The sequence below is a fragment of the Cricetulus griseus genome, chromosome 3, assembly GCF_003668045.3.
Source record: "Cricetulus griseus strain 17A/GY chromosome 3, alternate assembly CriGri-PICRH-1.0, whole genome shotgun sequence".
NCBI classification, from domain to species: Eukaryota; Metazoa; Chordata; class Mammalia; order Rodentia; family Cricetidae; genus Cricetulus; species Cricetulus griseus.
This window is the reverse complement of record NC_048596.1, coordinates 69,600,477-69,617,524: the sequence shown is the minus strand read 5'-3', so window position 1 is coordinate 69,617,524 and position 17,048 is coordinate 69,600,477. Positions and strand designations below refer to the sequence as shown.

Here is a 17,048-nt window from a genome sequence, read left to right as displayed (position 1 = left end):
ATGTGGGGGGGGGGCGGGTGAGGAAGCACAGTGTAGGAGGGAAATGGACAAAAGCAGAGTGCAATGGTGCTGTATGTATGGAGATGCCAAGATACAACCCATACCCTACATTGTTCCCCCTGCCCCAATAGTAATAAAATACAACAGTAGCTCAGACAAGAACCAGCTGTGACATTTTCCAAATGGAACTAGATCCCAAACCATCCTCTCTGCTGGCAGAGCAAGGGAGGGTAAGGAAGCCACTGTGGCTGAGGAGAGAACTGTGTGTGAAGGAGAGAAAAGGTGGACAAAGGGACATGGGTTAAGAAGTGCAAGCATTCAGGAAAACTAAGGTGCGTTCACTAGCAAACCCTCCCAGTGGGGCGAGAGCACAATGTTGCTAAGAAAGTAAACCATCTGAGGCTCCTCTGTGGACCTCCTGACTTACTAGCATACAAGGCAGACTTTTAGTCACCTGCTCAGTTCCTTCACCAAAGCTCAGGGTTCCTTCTAGATCCAGCACTTGTGTGACCCTGCCTCCTGTTTCATCATGTTTCTCAGGAATGGGTTCCCAGCTGTCCTCATCCCTGACTTCAGCTCCTGAGACTTGACTTCAATCTTTCCCAACCATACCTAGTGATTGTTTCTACTATCTACCTCCTGTGAAGTCCTGAAATACCAAAGTTGGGAGTATTCCTTATGGTGCTTTGGGTGTCTGGCAGCTGTCCATATCCTGGACTGGCAAGACCATAGCACATTTAGTAGTAACTTGGTAGAGGTCTCTGGACAATTCTGACCCAAGTCCAGATTATATCCCAGTGTGAAATGATGGTAGAGTTAATATTTGGGTACCTTGAACTCTCCTGTGCCAACAAACTTAGTTCAAAAGTCTCCAGATTATCCCCAGAAAGATCCTTAGGACAAGAACAAAAAGCTACATTATTTGCTAAGATATCATAAGAACAGTCCATAGCTCAGTTGCTAATATTGCTCCCCTCTGAAACCTCTTCAACTGAGCCTCCATAGTCCACATTGCTCTAAGCACTACTGTCCTCCAAATTCCTACTAGGATGGGCTATCAAGCCCCACTCACAACATTCAACCACTTTTTACATACTAAGTCTCAACATCTTTCACATTTCTCTTAAAAACAACATGGTCTGGCCTATCACAGCAACACCTCATTCTCTTGGACCAACATCTATCTTAGGTACTGTTCTGTTGTTGTGAAGAGACACCATGACTCAGGCAACTTACAGAAGAAAGGATTTATTGGGCTTACCATTTCAGAGGGTAAATCCATGATGACAACCATAATGGGGAATGTGGCAGCAGGCAGGCCAGGCATGGCACTGGAGTAGTAACTGAGAGCTTGTATCTGATCCACAAGAACTGGAAAGCCTACCTCCAGTGACATATCTCCTCTAACAAGGCCACATCTCCTAATCCTTCCTACATAATTCCACTAACTGCAGACCAGGCGTTTGAATATATGAGCCTATGGGGACCATTCTCATTCAAACCTCCACAAGGGAGATGAACCATCAGTGTCTAAATAGAACCCGACAGAAACCAATAAAGCATTTATTGACAGAACATGATTACCTACTTAGGCACAAAAAGAATATTATTTATGTGATACTTTAGATTAGTAAAAAAAAAAAACACCATTCTATTAATATCCAACAAACTCTTGACAAAGGACTAAGAATGATGGGCAAGTTGCTAGCATCCATCATTGCTGAACTTCACATCAGACCTGGCCAAATGGGGAGAACCAGGGATTAGGGAGTTCTTGAATCATCTGACCTGTCTGCTTCAAATGCTTCCACCTAAACTCTTCATGTAAAACTCAATCAAGCACCAGAATTCTACAGGACAAGCTTTCAAAACTTCTTGCCTTTAAGCCCACCATGCGGTAGATACTGATAGAACAGAATATTGAAATATAAACTGCTTATAAAACAAAGCCAACAAGATACCTGCTGGGAGAAAGAAGGGAGCAGCACTGCCCAGTTCCTCAACAGAACCCTTGTCCAGCCTACCCATCCCCATGTTGTCTGTAAGGATTCTGAGGCTTGTTCTCCTGAAGTTGGTGCTCCATGCCTTACACAGTATATGTTTAAAAAGACAGAGGTGCTGTTGTAGGTGATTGCTCATCAGTCAAGTCAGCCCTTGGCTTGGTGGACCTAGTTCTCAACAGAAAAAGTATCATGTCTATGATAACTTGATTTCATGGGCATTGTCTACAATTTTTCAGGTAACTCTACAGAGAGAAGGAAAGCTCTATCTAAGATAAAGATGGGAAGAGAAATGAGTGTTTCCAAACTATTTGTTAGAATTTCAAAATAGTTATGTGCCCATTCATTGGCATTTAAGTATAAAATGACTATATAATGCTGACTCTGTTCTGGTTTTCTTTGTTTTGTTTTTTTTAAGCTTCCATTTCTCAATCCCATATACCACAAAGTACTATCTTGATTGAAAGTATGACCTATAACATACAAACTTGAATGGCATTGTGATAACTCTTACAAACAACATGGACTTCTGTCTGTCCTGTATGACATAAGAGGAAGGAATGGCAGGATGGTGTCCTTACAAGCATCTATGTTGGCCTCACTTGAGTTAAGCTGTCTTTCATGCAATAGTCTAGGAAGACCATTAAAGAATTATATATGGACAAGGAGACAAGAGAGATAGCTCAATTGGTAAAGTGTTTGTCTTGCAAGTACAAGGACCCAAGTTTTAGCCCCAGAACACACATAAAAAATCCAAGCATAGAGCTATATGCTTGTAATACCAACATTGGAGAGGCAAAGATAGGTGGATTCCTAAGATTCCTGGGATTCACTGGCAAGTCAGCCTACATTAATCAGTGAGTTCTGGGTCAATGAGAGGCCCTGTCTCAGAAAACAAGGTGGTAAGTACCTGAACAACAGCATAAGATTAGCACCCATTCACACATGTGTATATGTACCCGCACAAACGTGCACACAAAGAAGTGTAGCCTGGATGTCCCCACATTCCTCCAAAATACATACACAGCCTCGTTTTCAGTATGTTTTAGAGTCCTGCTTGCCAATCGTGTGTATTTTGCCCTCCTTTATCCCCCGTTAGTGCTATGCATATGTGTGCCAGCCTAACTATGACTATCCAGACCAGCCAAATCTCTTTCCATTTCATGATTCCCATGTAGAATTTGATGTATCTGCATCCGGAAAATGCCAAGTGCATTCCTGAAGATGCCAACCACAAGTCTCTCATCTGCTTTCACAGAAAGAAGTAGCTCTTGTGGAGGAGTAATTTCAAGTCTCTCAGGCTCCTTCTCCAGTCCCTGGTATCCTACGAACTACCCCACTGACATGGAATGCATCTGGGAGATACATGTGGCTGAGAAGTTCAACATAGAGCTGATGATCCCAAGCCTGAAGTGAGCAGCATTGCCTTTCTCTACTTAATGTCTTGACTAGATTTGAATCTGTGATTTCCCAAATGAAATGCCTTTCCATGGGGGGAAATCTTCTCACTTTTTAGGTGACCATTAATAGTCTTTGTTGTGGGTGTCTTCTTGTCAATTATCCCAGTATCCTATTCCTTGAGGTAATACCAGTGAACACACAGACATGGAGACATATAACTCTAGCTGGGTGACCCACACCTGAAGACCTTGCTCCTGCTCTATCACATGTAAGTTTCTTCGTTCTGTGAGATGCTTATCTGGCCTTCCTCATCTCATTGTCTGGTCATAATTTCTCAGGAACTATATACTATGTGAAGTAAGTCTAGTTGCTTTTCCCTTTAAAAGTTTCTACCAGGTTCCTAGTAGGAAATTTTCTTCAACAAATTGAAGAATTTTATTCATTTCTCCCATCAAGTACCTTGTACCCCCTGCTTCTTTCTTCAACCATCATCCATTTGAAAAAAATCATGTTTTAATGTCTGTTTACATGTTCATATTTACATGCATACATTTTATATATCACATATATAGTTATCTCTTGATGTTCATGAATTGGCTCCAAGGTCCCTATCAGCCACCACAGAAGTCTAAATCTTCTATATAAACTATTATAGAATTTGGATATAACCCTTGTACATTTTCCTGTGTGTTTTAAGTCATCTCAGGATACTTAGAACACCCAAGAAATGCAATGTAAATGTACAACAATTCATTGTTACACTCTATTGCTTTTGGAACAGTGGCAAGTTAGAGTCTGCATATGTTCAGCACCAAGTTTTATGTCAATATTTTTGAGTCACACTTAGTTTAATTTTTAGATGCAGAAGGCCAACTGTATACACATGCATAGACCCATACACGTAACTTCTTAATGAAAACAAACAAACAAACAAAACTTCCCAGATTCTATGAAACCATGGTTTCATTTTGATATGCTGTCACATTAGGGTCATTCTCTCCTTCTGGCTTTGTCCCTCAGTGTGTCCCAGACCTCTGCATTTCCTTCTACCTGCATTTATTAGCCACAGAAGTCAACAATCTGAATATTACCTTTATAGGTGTAAAAAGTGTGGACAGGGACGTGGAGCATGCCACACACTCACTATTCCAAGCAGTTGTAATCGCCCAAATCTCCTGTAATCTACACAATTATTAAAACATAAATTCCTCCTATAGTTTTAAAGCACATTGGTTATGGAGTAGTTTAATATATTACCCAGAACAGGAAGAAAGTTGATGATTTTGGAGTTTGGTGGTTTTAAGTCTAAATATATTGTTATTTACATCTTGTTTCTTGGGCTATACAATTTTTTTTAACAAAGGGTTCTCAAATAAAGGTGATTAACCTGCCTACAAGATATTTCCCTAGGTCATTTTTTTTTTTTTTTTTTTTAGTCTTCATAATTGGGGGAGGGGGTGCTGCCATCTAGTGGATGGAAGCCAAGGCTGCTAAATGTCCTACAATGATATGATGATCTAGACAACTCCCTCCACCCCTCCCAATACAGGAGTTTCCCAACACCATCATGAGCACAGTTGTGAGATTAAAATCAAGAAGCCCTGACTTATGGTCAGGCTTATTTGTTTTTCTATTGCAATTCCTACGGAAATTTGCTTCACATTTAAGTGCTAAAATTATGTCTTTATATAGTGGCTGGAGAGATATGTCAGTCAGTAAAGTGCTTGCCTGACAAGCAAGAGGATCTGAGTTCAACCACCAGAACCCACATAAAAATGCTGAGTGTGGTAATATGCAGCTGTAAATCCATTTCTGAAGAGGTAGAAACAGGCTGATCCCCAGTGGCTGGCAAACCTGTCTCTCCTTGAGCTCCAGGCCAACAAGAGAACTCTCTCAAAAGAGTGATGGTATTTCTGAGTTATACCATATTTAAATTTTACCATTTCATTCTCACCAAGTGTTCCTGCCTACTGAAGTAATAAGTTTTCAGATTGAGAAAAACAAGTAACCTGGGGCACAGTGATATTTTTAGTTGACTTAGAAAACAAGGATTCTTGAATCTAGTAACTAACAAGAACTGATTCTGGAGCTACCCTAAGGAAATGCAGAGGAAAGCCTCCATGGGCACATAGAAATGAAACAAAGAGAATGTTCACTTGGCTGCAGCTGTAGAATTGCCTCATTTGGTCCACCCCATTGGAAAGTGCCTAGTTATGTAATGGTGTTGACTATGGTTAAGCTTGAATTGTCTTTCTTTAGTACAGAAATAGGCATTTATTTCTCATTTTTGAGACACTGGGTTGCCCAAGACTCCAGGGTTGCCATGCAAACACTATTCCACTGAGCTAGAGTCTCAGCCCCAGTGCAGTCATCTACAAGACATAACTCAGGTTGAGTTAGTTATGTTGCAAATCAAAGCCAAGGTCCCTTGGGGCTTACTTGGCCTCTCTGCATGGGAACGCTTTGGCCACGGAGTCCATTTCAATCCAATACCTGTTACTGCCACTCTGTTGTACTTTGCATGTAAATTGTATCACTACTTTTTTTTCTTTAAAAATGGTTCTTTTCTAGCTGGGCATGGTGCCTCTAATCCCAGCACTTATTAAACAGTGACAGAAAGATCTCCATGTCCAGGGCAGCCTGATGCCCATAGTGAATTTCAGGACAAACAGCTATATATGGAGACCCTGTCCCGATAACAAAACAAAAATGTGTTAGTTTTTGGTGTTTTGTTTTTACTTCACTGGGATAGATATACAATGGCAGATTTAAAAATCTAGTACTAAATTTGTGTGTAAAGTGGTCCATTGGGTATGGGTATATACATATATCCATGTGTGTGTTTGCAATAAGAATTTATGATGGAGGCACAGATGACTACTTGTTATAGTCCAGAAATTACACACATCATGGTACATGCTATGTAATATTTATTATGTTAGATAAGCACCAATGTGCTTTCCATATGTATTGATTGTTCTCTCTCTGTGTGGGTTCCTATCTAGGACTGGGCTGAACAAAGTAGATAAGACTCTACTGATGTGAGTTTACATCTAGATGGAAAGACAAACAGTTCTGAAAGAAACCATTAACTCAGTGGAAATTTTCAGGTAGTGATAAGTTGATATGTGCAATGAAGTCAAAGCAATCAATACCTGTAAAACTAGGCTAGGGTCAAGGCAGAAGAAGACTGTGTGGAGTGCTTGGCACAACTCTCTCATTATCCAGGTTAATGAAAATGTGGGCCATTTGAGGCCTTGGTGAGATGAGTCCTCCTACTAGATTCCTTTACGGTGTCATTATCTCCCCCAGACAGGGTCTTCTTGGGCATTTTCCTCTGTGAGTCTCCAGTGGACACTGACTACCACCCAAAACAGGGCTTAAATTAAAGGGTCAGAGCTATCAAAGAGATATGTATGGTAAAGGGGAAGAGGGGCAGAGATGCTTCCAGATGGAAGACACCAAAATAGACCAGATGAGAACAGAAATCTGGCAGACCAGGATAGTCTAGGGGGGTAAAGGTGGGGAAGAGACATATTCAAGGGGACTCTTAAAGGTGATGAGTGGGGGTAGGGGGAGTCTGAATTGGGGAGATTAATGCTGCCTTTATCCTCTCAGGCTAGAAGACATCTACGGGTGCCCTTATGACTATGTTGAAGTGTTCGATGGAAAGCAAGTTGACTCACTGTCCATGGGCAAAGTCTGTGCTGGGGCAGAACTCACATTCCTCTCCTCTTCAAATTCCATGACAGTGGTGTTTAAAAGTGATGCCATGATCACCAACACAGGGTTCTATGCTCTGTACAACACTGTTCACCAAGATGAAAGGCAGAATGGTGGGTACCTTGACGTATACCTTGTAGGAAGTACCTCTGGCTGTGCCTTGTCCCATTTAGAGAGAAGATGCTTTTAAATTCCGACCAGAATTATACCACACCCAATGTGCTCATCTCTGGTACTGAGTGGCATTAACACTGCCAGTCATAGCCCTTATCCCTGCTCTGCCACCCACAGCCACTGTCTTCTACTAAAGCATGTAGAAATACCTGTCTCATATGTGTGTGCCGATAGAGAATCCCACTGAGACCTTCCCCTCCCAAAGGAAAGAGTAAAGTAATATGAAAGATTGTTCTGGAACCATCACAAAGTATAATTGTCAGTCTACTTTCTTCTGACTGGATTCAACCACACCATCCAGAACACTTGTGGACCTCTCAGGTCCCACAACAGGGAGCAGGAACATTCTAGAGCTCTCTGTGTTTAATGTAAGTTATCCAACTGGGGTACTTTTGGGAGCTCATGAGATTCTAAAATACTGGGCTGGGAGATGGCTTAGTTCAGATCCCCAGAACCCACAAAGCTGAGTGCAAAGCTGGGAGGCAGAGACAGCCAAATTCCCAGAGGCTCACAAGTCTGCTAGTCCGGTGTGGTGAAGAAGAGGCCTGGCTCAAATCAGACAAGGCCCAACAACCAAAGGTGTCCTCTGGCCTCTACACGTGTCTACACACACACACACACACACACACACACACACACACACACACACACACACACACACGGAGGGCATGGAGGAAGGGGAGATTAATTAGGCATCAATCACTCTTCAGCAGTTGTAAAGCAAGACTGTTTTATGGAATCAAGTCACAGGGCCACTCCAAGGGTCCAACACAGAGAACATTTTTTTCCACCTTCAGATGATCCTAGAATATGAGGACAATGTCACATCTCAGAAGCACCTATTTTCCCATTCCTAGGTATGGCCTTGAGACTGGTGAATGGCAGCCACAGGTGTGAGGGCCGAGTAGAGATCTTTTACAATGGTACCTGGGGCACAGTGTGTGATGACAGTTGGGACCTGACAGATGCCAAGGTGGTATGCCAGCAGCTTGGCTGTGGTAAGGCCATGTCAGCTCCAGCTGAGAGCTACTTTGAAGGAGGCATGGGCCATATCATTCTGGATGATGTGCAGTGCATGGGGGATGAAGCCAAGGTGTGGCAATGCACAAACCACGGATGGTTCTCCCACAACTGTGGGCACCATGAGGATGCCAGCGTGGTCTGCTCAGGTGAGTGGTGTGGCTTGCATCACATCTCAGAGACAGAGCTTTGCCAACCCCCAGCCATTGGGAAGGGAGATGTCAATACCAGCAGGCAAGCAGTCAGCAATGAGTCCTGGGGTTTGAGCCAATTTTTAAGTCAATTTACTTAAGAGGTAGTTTTCTATCTTAGATTCCAGCATCTGTAAAGGGCTCAGAGTGGCACATGGAAACTAGCAATTATATAAATGGTCAGTATTAGCAGACATCTTATGCCTGGCCTGGCATGCCTGGGTACGAGTAACAATCCAGTATCCACCAAGTGTTCTGTGAATGCCAGACTGTCCTACAACCAGAGTATCTGAATTTTCAGTTCGTATCTACAACTTCCAGTAAAGTAGAGACTCTAGCATCTCTACTCAGCTGATCAAGCCCTCAAAGGCATAACCAACACCACATGCAGGACCATGTTCTCTAAGTATTGCCTGGCTAAGGTCCTGGGTTAAAGACAGGGCTTATCTCTGTTACAGAGGCTCTGTTGGCCCAGAAACTGGTCAAATCAAACAAACAGTTTGAACCCCAAGGGCATAGTGTGCTTCTTCACTCTGGCTCCCTGATTCCTTCACTAGCCTGGATGAGTTTTGATTCTGGTTTCCAATGGCCCAGAAGAGGGCATGTCTAATCCTAAGCAAAGTGCCTGATTTTTATGGGGAGTTATGTGACCACATTATTTAATCTGTCTCTCACCCTCACATTTGTCTTTTAATAGGTATTGATGACACACCTAGTAGAGGACCAGCAGGTACTGTCTGTCAATACATCCACTCAGTTGCCAGGGCCCTTGTGGGTGAGAATCCCAGCTACTATTCAAGTTCTGAGACTGGAGAGGATGGCCCAATTACTTTATTTCTAATTCCAAAGGCACTAATGAACGCCTGTTACAGTGGGCAATCTGGTGGGACTGAGTGCTGCAGAGGGTGAGAAGATAAGAGAGAGTAAGGGAAGGGTTCAGATCTACCAGAGATGAAATCTCTTGGACCAACTGCTGGCAGTGATGGTCATGTCATGAGATTCTAGATGGAACAAGGAACCAGAAATCCCAGGTTGTCTGCAATGACCCCTGTCCATAATCTTGAGGTACAAATGTGCAAACTCCTAAGAGTCAGGGCTACCTCTGTTCACTGGGCACAGAGGAATGCTTGCTTCTGAAGGTTAATAGTCTAAGGTATTTTAAGAAAAAAATTAAATATGGATACAAATTCTTGATCATGACCTTTTTCTTCTGTGTATCTTCATAGACTCCACTGATGACCTCATGACAGGTACTGCATGCAGCTCTTTTGGTGTGTGCGTCTATTTCTACTTTAACTCATCCTATATCTGGATGACGCCCTTTCTTCTCTTAATATGTAAAAAGCTGCTACAGAGGCATCTATAGCTAATCACACACCAAATCCAAGGGTTTGGCACTAACTGGATAATTAATCTTGGTCTTGATTTCAGCTCCAATTTGTATATAATTATTAAAATATCAGCTTTGGCACATTAAAACTTTAAAGAATTTATCTTGAGCAGATAGCCATTTTGAATTGAGCAGCTGCAAACTGGGGTTATTTGGGGCTCACCTAGAGGACAGGCTTTGATAGGGCAAAGCTGGAGGCAAGGCCAATGTTTGCTTGGTGAAAGTGAGCCAATGTCTTCCTTTGGATCACTAGAGTGGGAAGTTCCTAGTTAGAGGTGAACTGGCAGTTTCTAATTGGTAATGATAATATATTATGAGCTGAGTTTGGTTTGCTTATGTAGGAACTAAGATGCAGGATCAGTTTAATAGCTTCCCAGTTATTTCTTTTAATAAAGTCAGTTCAGGATCATCAACCTTCCTAATGCTGCTACCCTTTAATACAGTTACTCAAGTTGCCATGGCCCCAAACCATTAAATTATTTCGTTGCTACCTCAAAACTGTATTTTTGCTACTGTTATGAATCATAAATATTTGATATGCAGAATATCTGAACTGTGACCCCTATGGGGGTCACAACCCACAGGTTGAGAGTCACTGATCGAATATGAGATATTCTACAGCACAGTATCCTGGGTTTGCACATGTAAACCTACCTAGGCACCTGGGTTTGTGAGACCTGTTCAGTTCTAGGTGTTGTCATTTTCCCATCACAAAGGGAATGGTCTTCATCTGTCAAAAGGTTGTTGCTGAGGCTGGGGCTGTAGCTCAGTTGGAAGAGAGCTTATCAAGCACCCAGGGAGCCCTGGGTTCAGTCCCTAGCACTGTATAAAATAAGTCAATATGATACATGCCCACAATTTCAGCTTCACGTTTGAGATCCTGGCTCAGCCTTCCTGGTGCTGGGATTGTAGGTGTGCACCCCCTACACTTAGCTTGTTTTCCTCTGCTGCTCTCATTGTGTCTGCTCTTGTCTTTGCTAAAAACAAAACAAAGCAAAAAGCATCAGAGGTTTGTGTCTCCTCATGGGATTTCCTCACCTTTTTACAGATGAAAATTTCCAATGTGGTGGTTTGCTCACAAATAGTTCAGGCTCCTTCTCTAGTCCTTGGTATCCTAAAAAATATCCCACCAATGTGGTGTGTACCTGGGACATACAAGTGGATACCAGCGCTCACATCAGACTCACCTTTGAAGTGGTCAAGTGAGTAAATATTTTCTGCTTATATGTTGTCATTACTTGTCTATGTATACATCAGTTTTACTGTCTCTTTGCCGGATACAATAGTGCAGTTGCACACATGAGCTCATAACAGATGGAACTTCATGCACAAGACCTGCATAATATCAAGCCAGCCAAAATCCCAGCATACATGAGGGAGGGGCTGATGAAGTCCCACCTGTATCTGAGAAGCTCTTGGCAATTTATGCCTACTGGGAGAGTGGGAACCACTTATCTTTTTTATATATTTTATTTATTTATTTATTTATTTATTTATTTATTATGTATACCATGTTCTGTCCACATGTATCCCTGTATGCCAGAAGGGGGCACCAGATCTCCCTTCAGATGGTTGTGAGCCACCATTTGGTTCTGGGAATTGAACTCAGGACCTCTGGAAGACCAGCTAGTGTTCTTAACCACTGGGCCATTTCTTCAGTCCTGAGAGCCACTTTTCTTCAGGGATGTGGGCACTGAGAGGCTGCTCGACTCCTGTCGAAGGTCCTACATCCATGCACATACAGAAAGCACTAAGTGGATTTAGTGGGTAGAAAATTTAAAATAAAAATGGATGTGGTGGCATATGCCTTTTCTCCCAGTATTCAAGAGGCAAAGGCAGGCAGATCTCTGTGAGTTCCAGGCCAGCCAGGGCTACACTCTGAGACCTGTCTCAAACAAATAGGCAAAAATAAAGCTTAAAAAGGGGAGCATGTGAAGTTGGGAGGAAAAGTGAAGAGGGAGCTTGTGGAGGAATTAGAAGGGAAGGGATTGGGAAAGTCTGGATGCACACAGTACTAGCATATACAAATATTATATATTGAGAAGCTATAATTCTCCCAAGTGAGCTGTGCCTTGAAGTTCCTAGTAATATTAATCAAAAGGAATTTATCCTGTGAGTACAAGGAGAGTGTGCAGTTTTCATATAGTGACAGTAGACTAGGATTAATCTACTTGTCCATCAGCAGGAGCTCTGCTAAACAGATTTTTGGTACAGCCACTTGTTACTATCGCAAACTGACTATCACTACAGAATGAGATGCAAGAAAACAGTGGACAACTGTTAAATCTGCCACCATTCATGTGCAAGCTACCTGTGGAAGGAAAAAGACCTGCTTCTGGGAAGAGGGAGAAAGTCTGGGGATTAGTACGAATGGGAGATTTTCCTTCTTGCCATAAACCATCATTATCATATAAATTATGTTCCATGAGCTTATAGTATACATTGAAAATATATTATTGAATTAGAACCTTAACAAATTGAAAGAAAATAATTTAATAGTATTTTTGTAGACTTTAGTCTCAAATTGCTTTGTTTGGGTTTTTTGTCTTATTGGTGTTTTGCTTGTATATTTTGAGTTCCTGTGTGTGTGTGTGTGTGTGTGTGTGTGTGTGTGTGTGTGTGTGTGTGTGTGTGTGTGTGTGCGCGTGCATGCGCACGCGCGCACGTTCGTGCACGCGTGTGTTTCTTGTTTGTTGCTTGCTTGTTTGTCTTTTAAAGGGAGAAAGAAAGGGTAGCCTGGAGTTGGACAAGTGGGGAGGAGCTGTGAGGGAAGAAAATGTGACCAGAACATCTTATGTGAAAATACTTCTTTTCAATACAAAACTTAAAAAAAAATTAAGAAATAGAAAGGTACATTTGCCCACATCAGTAGGACCAGGCTTTCTTTCAACTTGTGGAAAGAGGTATGGGTTTGCAGTTGCTTTGCCTGAACCTTGCTGCAGCCATCTGGGAAGTCACTTCTGGAGAAAAGGGCCAAGGAAAGGAGCTTGAATGATGCCATGTCATCCACAGGATAGAAAACTTCTACGGCTGCCCTTACGACTTCATCGAGATTTTTGACGGCCCACAAAGTGAATCATTTTCACTGGGGAGATTTTGCTCAGAAACAATCCCAGTATTTACCTCTTCTTCGAGCCACATGAGTGTGGTGTTCCACAGTGACGACATTGTCACCAACATAGGATTCTATGCATCTTATGAGTCTCTGTTTCAAGATGAGAAAGACACAGGTAGGTCCTTTCTTCATTTCAGCCACCAGCCCTGCTTGATAGCAGCACTGAACTCAGATGGATGGAAATTCAGTCAATTGGGTGGAAGGGATCTGAGAGTGCTTCCCAAGCTTCTTGTCACTTATAGTCCCTGGGATGTAGGTTGGAGAGGCTTATTGCCTAGCATATTGCTCTGGACTTAGATGCATACAACTTCTGAGATTAGAGGTCTATGAACTGTTAGGAGAAATGGGACTCAGCCAGCCCCATGTTAGAAGCTGTTTTATTTAAAACTATGTTAATAATGAGTTCACAAATGGTAGAGCGACAGTGTTTACATGCTCAATATTGTCACTTTATAGAAGGCGTTTGAGAGTCATCTTTGAGTCATGTGAAATATGAAATTAACTTGGGGTGTATATGAAGGGGGTGTTAACATCCTCTGGGTCAAATATCACATTTGTATCAACTCCAAGATGCTCAGCAGCCAGCTTTAACCCATAAGGTACCCTCCTCAGTGTGAGGGCTGAGCCCTCATAGCTAGCCAAGCCAGAGAACATGTCCTCCTTCCCTTCAGGCACTCATCAATAAAGGGGAGCTTCAGGGTGGTGACCCAGCTTGTCTGCTTTTCTAGATGTGGCACTCAGACTAGCTAATGGCAGCCACCCATGTGAGGGCCGTGTGGAGCTCTACTATAATAGCAGCTGGGGCACAGTGTGTGATGACAGCTGGGACCTGAGAGATGCCCAGGTGGTATGCCGGCAGCTGGGCTGTGGTGGAGCTGTGGCAGCCATTGGCCGAGCACATTTTGAGCGAGGCCTAGGCCCCATCACCCTGGATGATGTGGAATGCATGGGAACGGAGGCCAGACTGTGGCAATGTCTGCACAGTGGCTGGTTTGCCCACAACTGTGGCCACCACGAGGACGCTGGTGTCATCTGCTCAGGTGGGTAATCCAGAAGCTCCTGTGGTGGCTTGGGATCACTCTTAGATGCACAGGTGGGATACATCTAGCTTTGATTCCCCCCCCCCAAACAAATAATTCAAATAATCAGGCTTACCTGTGGGGTTTTAAAAGGACGAAAAGAGGTGACTTGGTGACACCCCCCTACTTTGCTTGTGTCTTTCATAGCCTCTCTGTCTCACCCAGCACCATCATTTCCTGGGAATGATATGATTTCAGGTAATGTCAGTTGTTTTTGATTGACTGGCTGTAACCTGCATTGGCAAAGTTACACTGGGAAGTAGAGTTATGGTTTAGGGGCCAAATACGCTGTCTTCATTATCACTAAATCTAACAAATCTCTGAACTATTTCAAGTCTGTTTCCTCCTCTGGTTGAGGTGGGTGGATGGTGGCATTTGCATCCTCAGGATATGTTGGGATTGGGTGACTTTCCTAGTGCAGAGGGAGGGGTTGGCACAGTGCTTGGCATATGACAGAACATGTTATGTAGGTATCAACCGTTGTCTTCTGACTCCCAAGGCCAGAGCAATGTGATCATTTCCCTCTGCACACTGCTTTCTCCCTGGCAGAACTAAAAATGAAGAAGCCAAAAGCATTAACTGTTTTTATTTGCTCCTAGTTCTTTGGGGCCCAGAGGTTGTCACATTTCAAATGCAGTCAGCTGCTCTTTAGGGCAGGCCTTTAAAAGTGAAGTTCAACACGCAGAGAAGAACTGGGAGAAAGAAAGACCCCCAAACCTTCAGAGGAAGCACCAGCCTGGGTTATTCTGGAGTCAGAGCTCCTCAAAGGATGCTTTATTAGTTTTAATCTGTATCTATTTAAAAATATCTGTAAGCCCTGAGCTGTGGTTTCTCTTGGACTTACAAAGCAGTTTTATTCACCATGTAAGTGTTGATTGAAGGATGGAATGGTTACTCTTTCCAAAGAAATGTACTGGAAGGAATGTGATTAGAAGATGTCTGTAGATAGCCCCAAAGGTGGAAATCCCACTAAAAATTGACCAAGAGTTGAAGATGTTTGATGCTTAACAAAGATGTAGTGTAATTTTCTTTTTTTGCTTTCTATCCCATCTTCAGCATCACTGGTAAAGCAGCCAGAAATGTCCACATCAACCACATCAACAGGTAACCTTTCCTTCTCTCCTTGGTTGCCTTTCCTCTGTGGTGTTTGAGCCCAAATCCCAGCATTGCTGGGAGAAGCAGCCCTGCTGAACACACTGTCTATGCCCACTCCCACCTCCAGCTTAGGCTGGCCCTGTTGATGGCTGCTGCTGGAAGGAGGACTGGAAATGCCTGGCCCATCTAGGAAATCTGGGACTAGAAAATACTGCAAGAAGCAAGAGTAATTTGCAGGGGGGTGGTGTGGAAACTGGCTTCTGTTGAGGCTCAGGGTGCCTTGTTATCCCTACCCAGTCCTACCTAGGAACTGACCTTGGCTGTCTTATGATCTCTTATTCTCTTCTGACACAACAAACTTTGAATGTGGACATCAGCATGCAATGGCTGCCCTTCTCATTCCCTGGAACACCTTGACACATGGGACACAGTTGATCCTGGTGTCTACTGCTACCATTCCTTAATCAGTGCACACACACACACACACACACACACACACACACACACACACACACACACACACACACACACACACCGGTTAGCACAGCTCTTCATGAAAAAAAACAAAAAAACAAAAAACCCTTCGTGAGTACCAGAAACTAAGATTTGCAACTTGCAGTAAGAGGACCACAGGGCAAGTTCCTGGTCCAACTGATCAAGAAATAACCATTTCTTTACCAAAAATGATCTTGAAAACACATGAAGTGGTACCAAGGACAAGAATTTAACTGATTTGAAATGAAATGGAAGAGAAGTGGGTTTGCCATCCCTGACTGTCAATGCATGACTCCCAGGAAATAGCTGCTATTTCTGACAGTTTTTGAGATTGAACCCTCAAGGGGATTGTTCTTGGATTGCCCACCAAGGTCTGGACCTGCGGCTGGTGAATGGGACAAGCAGGTGTGAAGGCCGAGTTGAAGTGTACTATGCGAACACCTGGGGGACCGTGTGTGATGACAACTGGTCCATAGAGGATGCCCACGTGGTCTGCAGACAGCTTGGCTGTGGTCCAGCTTTATCTGCCTTGCCAGGCACCAGTTTTAGCCCTGGGTCAGGCAGCATCATCCTTGATGATGTCAACTGCACAGGAAAGGAGTCTTCCCTGGCACAGTGCCCTCACAGCAACTGGCTCACCCACAACTGTGGGCACCAGGAAGATGCTGGTGTCATCTGTGCAGGTGAGAGAAGGCCCGTCTTAGACCAGCTGTAGAACTTCCCAAGCCAAACCTGAATGTTGGCATACCTTGAACCTGCCTCCACGGGCAGGATGGTGGGTTTCTTTGCCAACACTAAAAGCTATGTTTGCAATCCCTAGGGTGCCTGATTTCAAACTGAGTGTCTGAAGAGATTAATTGGCCATAAAATAAAGACAATAATAGTAGTAGCCACATAGAGTTGGCAGGCATTAACAAGCCAAACCACACACCGTGCTTAGTTGAGCATCTAAGACAAGATAAATTACACAAAATTGCTAGCTGTTTAATTTTTGTTGCTAAGATTAATTCTATCAGAATCATGTGCCTGTGTTTCTAGTTAAGTGGAAGCCCACAGCAGAGGGGGCAGCCTCAGATGCTTAAGAATTGCTCACACTCAGCTTCCTTCTATTGAAATTAAACATAGGCCATGTCCTTCATGCCACTTCACCATCATAGTTTCTAATATCAACCCTCTCACGCTTCCCTTCTCTTTATAGATTCTGCAACTGCCGGACATCCAGGTATCGATGAGCTCATGAATACTGTATTTCCTGCCTAGTGACTAGAATTTACCAAAAGGGTTGCCACAGTGGGTCTCTCTTCTGAGTTTCCTTCTTTCCTTCCTCCCTTCCTTCCTTTCTTGTTTTTTTTTTTTTGTTTTTTG

General features: G+C 43.2%; 1 protein-coding gene across 1 annotated transcript in view; it reads left to right on the top strand.

Annotated features, from left to right (window-relative positions):
• Window positions 1-17,048, top strand: part of LOC100766665 (putative DMBT1-like protein) — a 124,742-nt gene that overhangs the window by 62,793 nt on the left and 44,901 nt on the right. Inside the window, exons 24-34 of the mRNA XM_035441609.1 lie at window positions 3,259-3,412; window positions 7,020-7,237; window positions 8,156-8,467; window positions 9,207-9,239; window positions 10,948-11,101; window positions 12,912-13,129; window positions 13,743-14,054; window positions 14,241-14,291; window positions 15,150-15,197; window positions 16,055-16,366; window positions 16,882-16,905. Of these exons, the coding sequence (XP_035297500.1) occupies window positions 3,259-3,412; window positions 7,020-7,237; window positions 8,156-8,467; window positions 9,207-9,239; window positions 10,948-11,101; window positions 12,912-13,129; window positions 13,743-14,054; window positions 14,241-14,291; window positions 15,150-15,197; window positions 16,055-16,366; window positions 16,882-16,905 (1,836 nt within the window). The remainder of the gene's footprint in view (window positions 1-3,258; window positions 3,413-7,019; window positions 7,238-8,155; window positions 8,468-9,206; window positions 9,240-10,947; window positions 11,102-12,911; window positions 13,130-13,742; window positions 14,055-14,240; window positions 14,292-15,149; window positions 15,198-16,054; window positions 16,367-16,881; window positions 16,906-17,048) is intronic.